This window comes from Rhamphochromis sp. 'chilingali' (genome assembly GCF_963969265.1).
Source record: "Rhamphochromis sp. 'chilingali' genome assembly, chromosome: 17".
Lineage (NCBI taxonomy): Eukaryota > Metazoa > Chordata > Actinopteri > Cichliformes > Cichlidae > Rhamphochromis > Rhamphochromis sp. 'chilingali'.
This window is the reverse complement of record NC_137944.1, coordinates 15,181,568-15,196,591: the sequence shown is the minus strand read 5'-3', so window position 1 is coordinate 15,196,591 and position 15,024 is coordinate 15,181,568. Positions and strand designations below refer to the sequence as shown.

Sequence of the window (15,024 nt, the reverse complement as noted above, 5' to 3'; positions counted from 1 at the left end):
AGCAAAGCCCATCAATAACAACAACAATAACACCAAATAAGGAAATAAATAAGAAAATCTGAAGATGGAGTAAAGCAAAAAACACCCCACCTAAAAACATGTAAGTAAATTTGGCAGCTGTGTTGAGAGTGACAACCTTGTGTGTTCTCATCACAATGTCTAAAAAAAAGCACTCACAAGGAATTACAGCTAATTAAATAAAGCAGGTAGTAGATGTTAAGCCCAGGTGTGAATCACAGGTAGTTAAAAGGAGGAGTATGCCAGTGTCGCGGCATTCTTCTGTCCCTGTTTAAGGTGTGTATCTGTGTGTGTGCACAGTGCATGTCAAAGGTTATAATTGATATACTTTTTACAATGACACCATATTTATTGTCGGCTGTCTCATAGCTGCTAAAGTGCAACAGTTAAACGTGTAAGTGTGAAGTTGTGCGTGCACAAATGAATAAGACCGACTTGTAATACCATATCTTCAACACAAGGGGCAATAATGTACCGCCAGTAGACTGTCATACAGCAACAAACTGCAATGAACAGGAGGAAGATATACTTAGAAAAAACAAACTGTAGTTTTGTAGGGGGCAAAGAATTTACTTCAGACGTCTTTACCGCGCAGTCAGAACCCACAGTCGTGGATACACAATGCTTGTCTCCTTCCACTGGTGTAACTCAATAAGAGGGAAAGTCTTTTGGCTCCTTCAGCACGGACGAAGCCAACGACACTGATCCTGTTTCTCTCTCTCTCTCTGTGTGTCTCTGTGTCGTTGACTGTGGAGCAGTGAGGTGTGGCTTTATTCTGTGCGCCCCCGACGCTGCGCTCCCAAGAGAATAAACCGAAAACAGCCAGGGCTGTTGTGCTGCAGTGTCGTCAGCGTCTCCGCTATAAACTCAAAAATTAAGCAAAATAAAGTTTGTGGAACTTTTTAAGATATCTGCAAGAGCACCACAACCCAGGCGTGTGATACGAAGTGTCCTCATTTGACTAAATATAACCTGGAAACTTTCTCACAAGTGTCCCGCTATGCAGAGGGCACTGCGCTAACGGACCACACTGAAGTTCTCTCTGCAAACAGGTGAAGTTCTGACATTTTCTGAAGGTAGGGCGATTTCTTAACGAGTGCACTTTTGCATGTAACGGTTTAATGTTTTTATTCTCACAGAAGTTTGTAATGAAATGTTTAAAAATGCAGGTCCAAATAGAAATGTTTATAGCAGATGAATTGGATTTATTCGAGCTCCCTGCACAGGCATGGAGCATCAAGTGTACCCACCCTTTTTTAAATGTCCTTTCAGATACATTTTGCATTACAAAAATGGGCAATAATGAATGAATAATAATAATAATAAATTAATGAATGAATAATATAAAAATATAAATAAATAAAACATACATGGACATTACTTAAAACCACTGTGTTGTGCTAATCCTGGCTGTTATTCTTGGGCTGGGTTTGCAAAATCAGCCATTCTTTGTGAAGACGTATCACAAATTGGTTGGGATTTTTGTAACGATTATAAAATATGGAAATAAATTACTAGAAAATAAAAAGTGTGATCCATCTTTTTTTTGGCTGCAGCAGCTGTCATATCAGATCTTCTTTCTGGGGAAGATTAAGCTCATACTTGAGGTACAAAGAAAAGCAACAACTGCTGTGAGAGGTGTACTCACCTCACGTACTTCCCCACCTGTTCTGGAAGACCTCAGCTGACCGGTGTCCAGCTTCCCCCCTTTAGAGAGCTAAACTGGCAGTGTCACTGAGGCTGCTTGACACAGTTATGAAGATAGAAATAGCAACGGAGGACAGCCTGCCACTTGCAAAGAGGGAAAGCATGAACTGCACACAGACAGAATACCAGTAGCATGATTCAGATCCGTTACTTCCATTACAAAAACATATTCAAGTAAAGGTATTTGCTAGCCATAAAATTACTTAATTAAAAGCACTTATTGTGCACTTATGTTTATTGACAGTGCTTTTAATATCTCTTGTCTTTGGATAACTTAAGCATTTTATGGCACTAAAGCTTAACAGTTCAGGTAATTTCAATATACTTTCTGTGCTGCTTAGTTGTTTAATCCACAATAAAGAACCATATTATGATGTCATCATATGTTTACATGTTTGAAAACTATTTCCAACAAGTGAAACTATCCTGATGTCGGAAAACAGTTGTGTTTCCAGCTTCTCCTGTCTAATACAACAAGGCTTTAAATGGAATAAGAAGTAAGCAAATGTTCCCAAACCAATCCAAAAATTAATTACGCCATTTGAAGATCAATGTATTGAAAGTGTAGGGGAACTTGTAACTGAATAAAACCATCAAATAAAGTACACAAGTTTAAATTTGGACTGAAATAGTGTACTTGAGTAATTGTGCTTAGTTCTCTTCCCCCAGACGACAAGAGAGATGTGTTCAACAAAAACAGGTTCTGTTGTGTGCTTTATTAAATTGCTAAAGAGGAGCATGTGCAAATTCCACAGCCTGAGGTTTGTGCACAAACCTCAGGCTGTTTTCAGCCGGTCAGCCGAGGAAGACAGCTTATCAAAAATGCATGATGTCAAGATGGTGGGTGGACATGTCAGCGACTGTCACTGTGGACCATTTACTAGCTGTAGAAGCTGAAACATGTGACATGACTCTGTACGCAAGCTGTTTCCTGGAACGCTGTTGTAGTGGACATTTAGCGGGGCTTTGATTACTGAACCAGTAGCTCTTAAAAGCTTTCTTTGCACAGTTACACTCAGTACAACCTGAAACATAAAAGAATAGAACAGTGTGTTGGGACACTGTTGTTGTTTCCTCTGGACTTTCCTTAATTTCTTTTCCATGAAGTTCCATACAGTTACTGCAGTAAATGCCTTTGGACACTGACTCGAATAAAGGGTAGGGGTCCATTACTGTTCACACAACACTCTCCATTGTTCTAGCCTGAAGTAATCTGCCATGGGGCATTGTGGGAAAAGGAGGAGATGTGTCAGATTTCTCTGGAGAGGATGGAGCGCTTTGCTGTTTCCTGTTTTGTGCTGTATGGTGGTGAAAGCTCTTCCTGTTCAGGGGAAGAGGGTGACAGGTCATCGAATGCACCCAGTACACAGTAGCTTCTTCTGACGCGGAGCAAATAAAAAACCTCGAAGCACTGCATACAGGGTTTCCTGCAATAGAGTGCGCTTTGTCTTCTCCAGGTATTTGAGGCCGAGGCATGCCGGTTCCCCCACCTCCCCCTCCGCCTCCACCAGCAGCCCCGCCACCCCCACCGCCACCCAGTGCTGCCCTGCCACAGGTATAAGATTCTTCCAGCAACTCTCTTATGCAATTGCAAACACTCATTGTGTTCTTCTTGCTGATCATCGACCATCTGGAGCTCATTTGCATTATTAATTGAGCTAGTATACACACACACACACTGACTTAGACACACACAACCCAGACAGCAGGCTGTCAGTGGCAAAAGAGTGTTACGTTACCCCAGCAGGCTCATAGTGTCCTCTTATTAAATGAGCTGCTGCAGCCAGCGAACAGGGCAAAGACATGGCTCAGTAGATTCTGGATACAGCAGTAACGTCTGTCTGCATAAACAAAAAAGTGATCCTCTCCACTCTTACTTCTTTTTTGTTCTGTTTTTCTTCAGTGTCCATTAGATCCTCCCAAGGTCCAGTTTAGCGGAGGAGGAGGAGGTGGTGGAAGGAATGCCCTGCTGGCAGACATCCAGAAAGGAACCAAGCTCAAGAAAGTCACGCAGGTCAACGACCGCAGCGCCCCCGTCGTCAATAGTAGGTCCCACAACATGACCATCCTATAGCCTGCACATATACAGACACACTCAGTTTGTTTTCTCTAAATGTTACATCCTTACATCACAGTAGCGCCCACTCAGCCACTCTCGTAGGTGAATGGGTGCTTCATATAGTGTGTGTCTGTAGTTTGAAATATGCCAGTGTGATGTGTTCTCGTGAAACACTCGACATATTAAAGTGAAGGACAAAGAAGGGGAGAAGACTGGGGGATGTTTGGTGTCTTTGTGCTATATTTGAACTCACAAGGCCAGTGCACGCTTCAGGAAGGAATGCCCTATAGCTGATTAAGACGCAGGAAGAACAGACAGATGGTATTATATACACTGACACAATAGAAAAGGCAAAAACACTGTGCACTGTCACCACTCAACACACCCTGTGCAATATCACTAAAGACTGTGAAACAGATATGCGTGCGTGCTGTGTGCAGTGTTGGTCAAGTTACTTGAAAAAAGTAATCAGTAACTAATTCCTTTATGTGTATAGATGAAGACAAGATCATTAGGACCCTCTGAAATTTTTAATTTCCAAGTCATTTTAAACAGAGCAAGGGATTTTAACATAGCTTTTCTAAACATTGTAGTTTTATTTTTTGGATGCTTATCTTATTTGACTTTGCACAAAAAATAGTTTTACAAAAAGAAAAACTACCAGGGTCTTCAGTTCAACCCACATATTATCAGTAGATTTCAAGTCAGTCAGTAATGTTGACTTTGGTCTTCTGGAGGTTCTTCCAGGTTTGCTACTGACTGCTTGAGGTTTTCTACAAGATCTTCACACATTCTTATTTCTTCATGATTCCTTCCACCTTGGCGAGATTCCTAGATGCACTGAAGGGTCCCGACAACATAATACCCACACCGCAGTGTTTCACTTTGGGAACCCTGTTCTTGGGTTGTACGTCTCTCCCTTCTTTCTCCAAACTTAAGCAGAGTAAGCAGAGCTCTGGTTTAATCTCATCTGACTAAAGGACATGTTTCCAGTTTACAAAATCTTTCTCCAGATTGTACTTGGCCTACTCCAGTCATCAGTATCAGATTCTTTGAGATCTTTTGCTTCTTACCTCTGCCAGACTTGTTCTGTACTGTGCGGCTCTCTTTGAAGTTTTTAATGATACATAGCACTCACTGGACTTCTTGACACTGGGAATGGTGGTGATAACTTTGTATATTCATCTCCTGTTTTGTAAGCATCAGCAATTCTTTCTTAAGTCTAAACTGATTTGTTTTTGATTTTGGCATGATGCTTTAATCAAGCGACAGCTCAGCCCCTCACTGAAGCTTCCAATTTATGTAAATTGGAAGCTTCAGTTTTAACTTGATTTTTAAAAGCTTTGAGCATTACAAAGTTAAAGCACATCATTGCACAGCAGTGGTCATTTTCTCAGGGGGATAATAATATTGGGAGGTTAGGTAAGTGTGGTGGTGTGAAAGTTGCACATGTTTGAGTTTTTGATGTTAGCTTCATTAGGTTTTTTCCAGCACTAAAAACAAGCTCTTGTTGGGACAAAACTCATGAGCTTATAAGATATACAATGTTATGTAGTGAATACATTTATAATGATATTAGACCAAATATTGTGATTGACCACATGATTTATTAAGCTTTCATGCCTTTGCACTGCTGTTATTTCATTACTAACATGTGCACATGGCGTTCCCCAGATTCCAAGGCTAGCACAGGAGATTTATCTGGAAATGCTGGCACTTCTCAGGCCTCATCGGGTGGCATGGCACCCGTGGGGCCATCATTGAGTGGGCTATTTGCTGGAGGGTTCCCCACTCTCAGGCCTACAGGACAAAGAGACCTAGCAGGCAAAACCAGAGGTTGGTGCAAAATGTCATATTCTTGCTCATAGATATATTTATGATTTGTCAGTAGTCACAATAACATTTTTTCCCTTTCAAATGGCTCCTCTTGGGTGTGTTTGTTCTGTTTAAGTGTCTCGATCGAGCTCATCAGTCTCTCTGAAGCCTCTGTGGAACCCTCCTTCATCGGCCGACTCCAGCAGCTTCCCTGAACCCGACAGGAAAGCGGAGATCCAAACCTCCGTCCACCGCCTACTCGCCCCCTCGGCCTCTGCTCCTCCCTCCCCCTCTCACAGCAGCATGCACCCGCCACCTTTCCCTCCTTCCACTCCCCTTCCACCTGCCCCTCCCTCTGCTCCTCCCCCACCTCCCCCGCCTCAGGCCTTCCAGGACCGGCCAGGTAACAAGCCTCCCCCTCTCCCCTCCTGCCCTCCACCTCCACCTCCATCCCAGACTACCAAGCCCATGTGGCTCCCCATCCAGCACTCGCAACACTCATCTGTCTCCCAGCCCTCTCCTCCTCCTGCTCCTCCTCCTCCACCACCGCCTCCAACTGTCCAGCCTCTGTCAACTATCCCAGGGGACCATTCTTCGGGGTACTTCTACTCTCCGCCTTCATCTGCAGTCTACTCTGAAACTTCAAGGTTCCCTGTTCTTCGGGACAGCCCCCTGGGACCGCCTCCCCCACCTCCGCCTCCCTCTCTGCCACCTTCCATTACTCCAAGCTGCCCGTCTACCCTACCTCCACCACCACCCAAAGTGGCTCCAGTGCCTTCCCCAGCAATGCGCTCTCTGCCTCCCTCATACCCTTGCAACGCTCCCACGCGACGGCCACCAGCTATACCCAGGAGTGCAGGTAGGTGGACAACAGGATGTAAAAATGCTTCTTTAATGCCACTTGTGTTTATAAATATAAACCTGTTGCCTGTTACATGTTTTTTCCATAATTGAAACGGATAAAGTCTGTATGAAAGATAAAAAGTTTAAACCACTGCTTCATGCCTTTGGAAAATCTTTTGAATTCTGTCTTTATGCGAGAAATGATTCAGTCATGTAAATGGAGCTGACTCGATATATTAATGGTGATGATATAAAAAGAAGGAAAATTAAAAGAAAATCTGAAAGAAAACGATTGCGCTGAAGCAATGTTTTAGAGATCAGAAAACAAGTTCAGCTAAGGGTGTGGCCTAAGAAAGTTCCCAATAATAGTTGTAAAAGATGGAAGTAGCTACTGTGACCTCACCGACTGGTTAGCGAAGGGTTGTTGTGAAGCCCCAAGCTTCAAGAGCAGTTTCACCATTGCTATGTGCTTTTTAAAACTGGACATGATGTTTGAGGTGGAGGACCTGACTGAGAGACCAAGGGACAATATCTTATCCTAAATCATACCTAGCCATACTTTACTCTAAATGTGGATTACATAATGGTTAAGGTAATTAACTCATTAGGAAGTGTCTACTGAGATAAATCAGGTAAGTAGTGGCGTCATTTTTTGGAGAGGGTCAAAGTTCAATAGAATCTGGTATCTTTTTGTACCAGAGGAGTCAAGCCCTTTTTGCCATAAGAAAGAAGACAGGTTTAAACCCATCCATGTAGATTAGAATATCTTTATTGCCACTATTACATGCAACAAGTACAGCATAATTAGCCTCAATCTCAACAGTGCAAAGATCACTCACATCATAAAAACGACATAAAACTGTATAAGAGATAAAAGTAAATACAAAAGTCAAAAGCAGCCTTCCTCCATTCTCACAACCCCTTCTTGCACAAAACACGTGTGGCCATTGCAGCATCTAATGCCTGTATAGAACTGGGATAAAAGCTGTTATTCAGTCTGTTTCTGCTTGTTTTACTTGTTCAGTACTGTCTACCTGATGGTAACAGTTCTGACAGGGTGAGATAGACCTATTATAGTATTATTAGCCTTTTTTGAGAACATTTACATGATTGATCCCATACATAGATGCCACAGTGTAGAGTAGAAAGTTGATATTTACTAGCTGAAGAAGCTCTGTTACACAATGTTATACTTTAAGATGTTTTTATCTTGTAAAAAACCAACCTTAAGCATTTATAGGCAGTTAACCAGCATAAAATGAAAATAGGAAAATTGGTGACACCCGGTTTATCTTTGTGCAGAAAAATGAGTGTATATCACAGCTGGTGTGCTGATTAGGTTCTGAAGTCTATCCTTCCACAGTGTTTTCTCTATTCCTCTCCAGTGTCTACAGGCCAGACTCGAAGCTTCTCAAAAGCAATTTAATTCAGTTAAATTCAGTTTTATTTATATAGCGCCAAATCCCAACAACAGTTCCCTTCAGGCATTTTACATTGTAAGGTAAAGAGCAATACAATAATACAGAGAAAACAGAGACAATCTCAATAATTAGATGAGCCCTTATGAACAACTGGCAACAGTGGGAAGGAAAAACTCACTTTCAAAAGGAAGAAACTTCTGGCAGAACCAGGCTCAGGGAGGGACAGCCATCTGCCGTGAGTAGTTGGGAGTGAGGGGAGGAGGACGTTACAAAGACATGGTGTGGAAGAGAGCCAGAGATTAATGATAACTAATGATTACATGCAGAGGGGTGTATAAACACATTGTGAGTGGAAAGAAAAACAGGTGTTACGACTGCTGATCCAGCCCTAAAAGCTTTATCAAAAAGGAAAGTTCTAAGCCTAATCTTAAAAGTAGAGAGGGTGTCTGTCTCCTGAATCCAAACTGAAAGCTGGTTCCACAGACGAAGGGTCTGAAAGCTGAAGGCTCTTCCGCTCCCATTCGACTTTTAAATACCAAACAAACCACAAGTAAGCCCGCAGTCTGAGAGTGAAGTGCTCTGTTGGGGTGATACGGTATTATGAGGTCTTTAAGCCAAGCCAACTTTATTTAAAAAGCGCTTTAAAAACAGTGAGCACTGACCAAAGTGCTGAACAGAACTAAAACAATAAAAACATAAATGCTAAAAATAAAATACAAGTTGAAATAACAGTAACAATATAAAAAGGCAATGAAATCCAAATGAAATTACCATTCTATACTGGGTTTAAAAGCCAAACTGAAAGGGTGAGTCTTCAGACGAGATTTAAGATATGATGGGGCCTGATTATTCGAGACCTTGTATGTGAGGAGAATGATTTTAAATCTGATTCTGGGTGTAACAGGGGAGCCAGTAAAGAGAAACCAGTATAGGAGAAATATACTCTCACTTTCTTGTTGCTTTCAATACTCTTGTTCAGCTGGAGGCTTTTCAGGGAGTTTTAGGACAGCCTGATAATAATGAATTACAGTAGTCCAGCCTAGAAGTTTTAAATGCATTAACTAGTTTTTCAGCATCACTCTGAGACAGGATATTTTTAATTCTAGAGATATTTTATAAATGGAACTAAGCAGTCCTACGTATTTGTTTAATACGCGCAATGAAGGACATATCCTGGTCAAAAACAAATCCAAGATTCCTCACAGTGTTACTGGAGGCCAAGATAATGCCATTCAGAGTAAGCATCCGGTTCAACATTATATTTCTAAGATTTATACGGCAAAGTACAATAACCTTAGTTTCTATATTTAGAAGCAGGAAATCAGAGGTCATCCAGGCTGAATCAAAATTCCATAAAATGTATATTTTTTGTTTTTATTTTAAATGTTCTTTTTCTTCTGATGCCCACTTATTGACAGGTGTGGGTCGACTGGCTCCTCCTCCTGCTCCCCCCGCCCGTTCCCCCACCACAGAGTTGTCCACCCGCATTCCTCCTCCTCCACCTCCTCCCATGCCCCCATCCAGTCTCAGGAATGGACATCTTCAGAGCTTAGGTAAGATTTTAAAAGGATTTTTATTGTTCAAATGTATAACTTTTATGTAAACTTTGAAAGTTACTTTTTGCTGCTCAGCAGAAGGACATTGTTTTTTTTTTAAAAGGGTAGAAACTTCTAATCTGCATCTTCTTTACTCCAGCGGATGACTTTGAATCAAAGTTCCAGTTCCACCCTGTAGAAGACTTACCCCCACCCGATGAATTCAAGCCTTTCCCACGGATCTACCCCAGCAAAGAAAACAGTGGTAGCCACAAAGCAAAGTTACTACTCCTCAGCTTTTCTTTTCTCAGCACTGTAGTCTCATCTGCTGAGCTCTGTTTTTCTTCCTCCTTGTTCTTTTACAGTGAACCCCAAACCACCAGGGATCAGGACACACCTCCGATGAGTCATGATCTCAGCACCGTGACACGCAACAAAAAAAGGACAAATCTCAGTATTCCTTCTCCTTCTTACGAGTCCTCACAGTTAAACTGACATTACTGCCATGGACTTGCATGGATAGAGGCTTTGTGTGTGTGTGTTGTTGTGTTTGGTGCATTTGTGTGTGTGCGTGTGGTTGTGCATTTTCAAAGCATCAAAACAAGGACCCGTCTTATTCTGACTATGTGACCTCTGACCTTTTCAAGTACAGAATGTTTTGTGTGCGTGAGAGGAGAAGCACTCGCCCTGCTTGTGCTCATAAGCTCCATTCAGACTCTACACACAGGCTAGAAGAACAGGGTCTGCCATTAATTATCGCTAACATGACTCTTGACAGTTTGTAATATGTTAACCATCATCTCTGTGCACTTGTAGTTGTAAAATTTGCTTTCAAGCAGGCAGTTTTTGTGACTACGTTGCTAAAGACAAGCAAACATACCTCAGTCTCAGCTCTTGCCTTGGTGGCGGCAATTGGGTAACTAGGTGTACCATTTTCTTGCCCCTCATGTATTAACCAACACTAACACATGGGAGGACAGTGCCACCTGTTGGTTTGATCTGTCACCAACAAATAAACCAAAGCAACTAAAAAGTTTACACAGATACTTTACTTAAAAAAAAACAACAACTAATAAATGTATCTGCCTTAAACAGTGGTCCTTTTTTGAGTTGAGGCTCTTGATCCATTCAAACAATCCCAAAGCTGCACAAACAGGGCTGTAAACATGTGTGTGTTATCTCAAAAACCCCATTAAAACAACAGGTAAAGTTCTCCTGTGGTTTTGAGTTATTCTTCATTGTGTCACAACATTAATTCAGTCTTCCCAAGTTTGCCCAAAATTTATTTACATTTATAAAAAAAGAGCAAAAAACATTAACCTGATATTTCACGACAGTTTTCACACAGATATTTAGACTTGTGAAAATATCTAACTTTGGTCCCAAAAAGGATTTTCATAAACAAATCACAAAATTAAAAAACAATCTGCAACTAAACTTAACCACACACAGCGTCACGCAACACAGACTTAAAGCTTCTGTAAAACTGAAACAGACAAAAATAACCTCAAAGAGTCTCTGACAAGGATTTCCACCACGAAACACAAACCAGCGCTTCATGGGACTTCACAGTTCATCGTGTTTGTAAGTGAACTCTCTAGAGGATATAAAACCGTCCTTGTTCTCATCCTCTTTGGCAAAGATATCCTCCGCCATGTTCTCGTGTAGAGTGTCGTTGGGAGGGTAGCCGTGACGCTCAAACTCCTTCCTTAGATACTCTTTCACCTGGCAGACATGAAAAGAACAGGATGACTGGGACTTAAGTACAAACATAATAAAATGAATTAGAAATCACACTTTTTCCTCTTTGTACAGAAAGTAAAGTCTAGAGTGACATGGGATATGTAACCGATCCATGTAACTTCATATGTGTTTTCAATGGTTATCTTCACCTCATGCTTGGAGAGCTTCCAGTCATCGTTGAGGTCCATTTCCTGAAAGGACTCATGTGACCTAGGTCCATTTCTGATCTGTAGCACCTCGATGATAAAGGTAAGTGTGCTTTCAGGTGGAATCTTACCTGAATACAGAGAACAGGAGGGTAATGGGCAGAGATGTCAGTTCAAACTGAAATTGAATATTGCCAAAACTTCCAGTAAGCATCCAGGAAGTTTTCTTCCGTTGAAGAACACAGATGGTAAAAAGGAATAAAAAGCAAATCTATTGCTGTGAATCTGTTGGCATTAGAAAGGTTAGTTAGAAACAGAAGAGACAGATGTTATGGGTTAGAGTGGTTTGTGCTTACCGGACAAAAAAAGCACAGTATTGTTCACATGCTCCACGTAGAGAATAAGTGGACTAATGTCACTGAATGAAACCTTCATTCAGAGACATTGAATGAATTCATTCCTAGAAAGCAATTAAAAAGAACAAGAAAGACAAGTATAATAAGATGCGTGCATAATAATGTCACACTGTGAGAATTGGAGACACCAAGAAGACCGTGTCATAAAACATGCAGTGAAACTTCTTAGATATGGATGAAGCTTCTGTACCTTTTCCTTCCTTCCCATAGGCCAGTTCTGGAGGTATGACCAGTTTTCTCTTCTCTCCTGAGCACATGTTTTGCAGGCCTTTATCCCAGCCTTTGATTGCTTCTCTGATGCCCAGAGTGAACCAGATTGGCTGCTTGTCACCGCTGACTCGACTGGTCAACAAACACAGGTGTCGAAAGAGTGAAAAGTTGAGATGTAGAGAAGGTCTGAGGTGTCATCAAAGGTCAAGGAAATTATGATGCTTTTCTCAGAGTTATAATGATTCCTGCTGATATGAATGCTCCAATCAGACAGTTTTTCTACTGCAGGCTCTATGTGATTTCAAAGACTGTGGACCTAGCCAACCCCACTGAGAGAACATTAACAAATCGACAAGCTCCATCTCAGAAGATATCAAGTGAACACTATCTTTCCAGCTGGAACTGTATGCTGCTTTAAGAACAATAAACCTTGATCACCAGTGACCCGAAAGAACTGCTTGTTAAAAAAAAAAAAAGACGCCTTCATGTCTGGAGAAAAGGAACTGAGGAGAGTGCAGCATGAAGGGCATTCTGCAGCCTCCTCCTTCAGTAAACACCCTCATCACCTTCAATGAGTTCTCCACTTATTCTTCATTAAAACCACATCCACCCCACATCTGAGGAACCACCCCTGCTTGTTTGTCTTCTGGCCTGGTTAGAAGACAGCTGGAGAAACTACACACTACAGCAAGGACGCAGACCCTGATGGCATCAGTGCGAGGTTCTGAAGACCTGTGTTAGCCTTGTGTCTGTGTTCCTGAGTCACTTTTACCACCTGAGTCTAAAGCAAGAGAAAATAGCTGTATTATTGCATCATAAAAAAAATATCTGTCTGGCAGAGAGTCATCTGGCAGTCGATGTTATTATTTATGGGATAAATAAAGTATTTTTCATTAATTCAAGAAGAGGGATATTATTTTTCCACCCACCCAGTGTCAAAACCTTACATTTGTGAGGTCCAGCCAATCTGAAGACTAAAGCTGCTTGTTGTCAGCATTGGATGCACGAGAGGTAGGGCTGTGCGATATGACCAAAATCTCATATCCCGATATAAGAGTTCTATCGTCCCGATAACGATATAAATCACAAAAATGTAACAATTTCTGTAAATTCTGTGAATCTCGGGCAGCTCGTCTTGCGGGAAGTGTTTCCAGCTGCGCGTCCTTTACCCGGAGTCAAGTGTTTTAACCGATGCATGAAACTATACATTTTTAGACATAAGTTGTAAAGGCCGCCGTTTTCTTTGTGAGTATTTATTTGAGTCTAAGGTTTATTTTTTAGCACCTGGCGGCTCCTTTTTAATTCTCATCCGTTAATAATCTGCTCTTTCACGTGATTCAGTTTATTTTGAAAAGTCTCAACAGGATCTTAAGCTTTATTGTGAAAGGTTTATGTGGAACATAAACAAGCGGACACGCGATGGTTTTACCGTAGTTGTTGCTAACCACAACGCATAAAAACAGGCGCTTGTCCGTCTGTAGTGTGGTTATATAAAATATAAGAGAAAGAGAGAACTTGAAGAAATTAATATAGCCACTACAGTGATCATCAAAACAATGAAAAAATATTGCCGTAAACAGTTTATTTTGCGACACCACGAAACAAACGATAGCGTAAAATGAAACATACTTTTTTATATCGTCATCCGATATATATTGTTATATATTTCTCTAGTAAATGAAAAACATCTGTTGCCACGACTCTTTGGGCATTAATTGTAAGAAAGAAATGTGTACAATTATAAAAAATGTTCTGCTAGCTCATTGCCCAGACAGTCCTGTAATTATAAAACAGAAGAATTTGTTAGTTCACAGAAAATCTACTTTACAATAATATTATTAATTTACATTATTATTATTTTATTTTATTTTTAAACTGTTAATTTGGTGTAATACAACTGTCCATGGGGGAGGTCTTTACTCTAAAACTTAAAATACAGTTAAAAGTCCAAAATTGATCCTAATCACATTTTCCAAAGCTCGCACTGGAGTCTTGGCTGGGCCCATTTTTGGCCATGGACCTAATGTTTGACACTCTTGCACTAAAGCAGGGACGTCAAACTCATTTTACATCGTGGGCCACATACAGGCCACTTCACTGGTCCAGCCCACCAGTGAAACTCCCCTTTCTGTCTGTGTAAAGAAGTTAAACTACACATTGAATCGTTCACATGTCTTAGTATAAGGAAAAGAAGCAATTTTTAATAGTATGACTCAGTTTTTCTACATGATAAGGAAATTCTGCTGTAGTTCATGGAAGAAATCAGTCAGCATGACTCTTTGGCCATGAAATTACAGAAAAAGTTCTGGTTGCTAGTAGCTTACCATGTAATTTAAAAAAAAAAAAAGTTTTTGCTCATTTTAGTGAAAAGACTGAAAATTTTCTGTCATATAATTTGACTATCTATTACTTAATAACTTTGGTGTGGTATGAATGGCCCTGGGGGAAGTCTTTGGCAGTAGTTAAAAGTTTTACAGCTATGTGTTCAGTGGACCAGATTGGAGTCTTTGCCCGGCCTATTTTGGCCCACGGGCCTCATGTTTGACATAACATTTAACTTTGTATCCCTTGCAGATAAATGCTAACATCGACATTCGAGAGTTTTAAATCTATAAAAGCTGTTTATGAAACCAGGGTGACGTCACTGCATCTCTCCTTCAGCCAGCTCCTTCATTGCTTCCTTGACAGAGTTGCATCATCATATTTGAGCGTTATAAGCCTCGCGTTAGCCATGAAACAAACCTGGAGAAAAACATGGTGCCATTCTCAAAGTATCCGTCATGATGCACCAGCAGAATGTCTCCATACTTGGACTTTCGGTGACAGAGGAAAGGTCTGTGCAGAACTTCTATCGTCACTTCAGCTTCGGGCAGCTTCCCCCCGCTGCTGACGGACACCAGCATGAAGGAGCAGAGCCAGCTCAGCACAACCAGCAGCATGCTGACACAGTCAGCTTTCAGAAGAAACAGCCTGTTGAACAAAGAGCTAAAAAGTTTCTAACAGACTTGCTGCGGCATGAAAACGTGCAGCTGTTCCTCTACGTGGCAGAGACAAGTCGCTGCAGGAAGTTTTCCTCTGATTGGCTGATCGTTTTTCGGCAGCCCCACCCAC

At 41.3% G+C, this 15,024-nt stretch overlaps 2 protein-coding genes across 3 annotated transcripts; one reads left to right on the top strand and one right to left on the bottom strand.

The window, feature by feature from the left end:
• The first annotated feature begins 615 nt into the window (after positions 1–615).
• wipf3 (WAS/WASL interacting protein family member 3) lies at positions 616–10,518 on the top strand. 2 transcript variants are annotated; one of them, XM_080863607.1, is made up of 8 exons: positions 616–1,094; positions 3,183–3,280; positions 3,629–3,770; positions 5,459–5,620; positions 5,736–6,458; positions 9,282–9,416; positions 9,559–9,660; positions 9,764–10,518. In XM_080863607.1, the coding sequence occupies exons 2-8, from the start codon at positions 3,200–3,202 to the stop codon at positions 9,802–9,804; spliced, it is 1,386 nt and encodes a 461-aa protein (XP_080719733.1). In that variant the 5' UTR covers positions 616–1,094; positions 3,183–3,199; the 3' UTR covers positions 9,805–10,518. The 2 variants fall into 2 exon arrangements, with proteins under 2 accessions (XP_080719733.1, XP_080719732.1); XM_080863606.1 differs by having other exon boundaries at positions 618–1,094; positions 9,559–9,663.
• A 146-nt stretch (positions 10,519–10,664) lies between these two features.
• LOC308384937 (peptidyl-prolyl cis-trans isomerase FKBP14-like) lies at positions 10,665–14,980 on the bottom strand. The gene is made up of 4 exons (XM_080863613.1): positions 14,656–14,980; positions 11,894–12,045; positions 11,291–11,418; positions 10,665–11,123 (listed from the first exon to the last, which is right to left on the bottom strand). The coding sequence occupies exons 1-4, from the start codon at positions 14,850–14,852 to the stop codon at positions 10,965–10,967; spliced, it is 636 nt and encodes a 211-aa protein (XP_080719739.1). The 5' UTR covers positions 14,853–14,980; the 3' UTR covers positions 10,665–10,964.
• Positions 14,981–15,024: the final 44 nt, after the last annotated feature.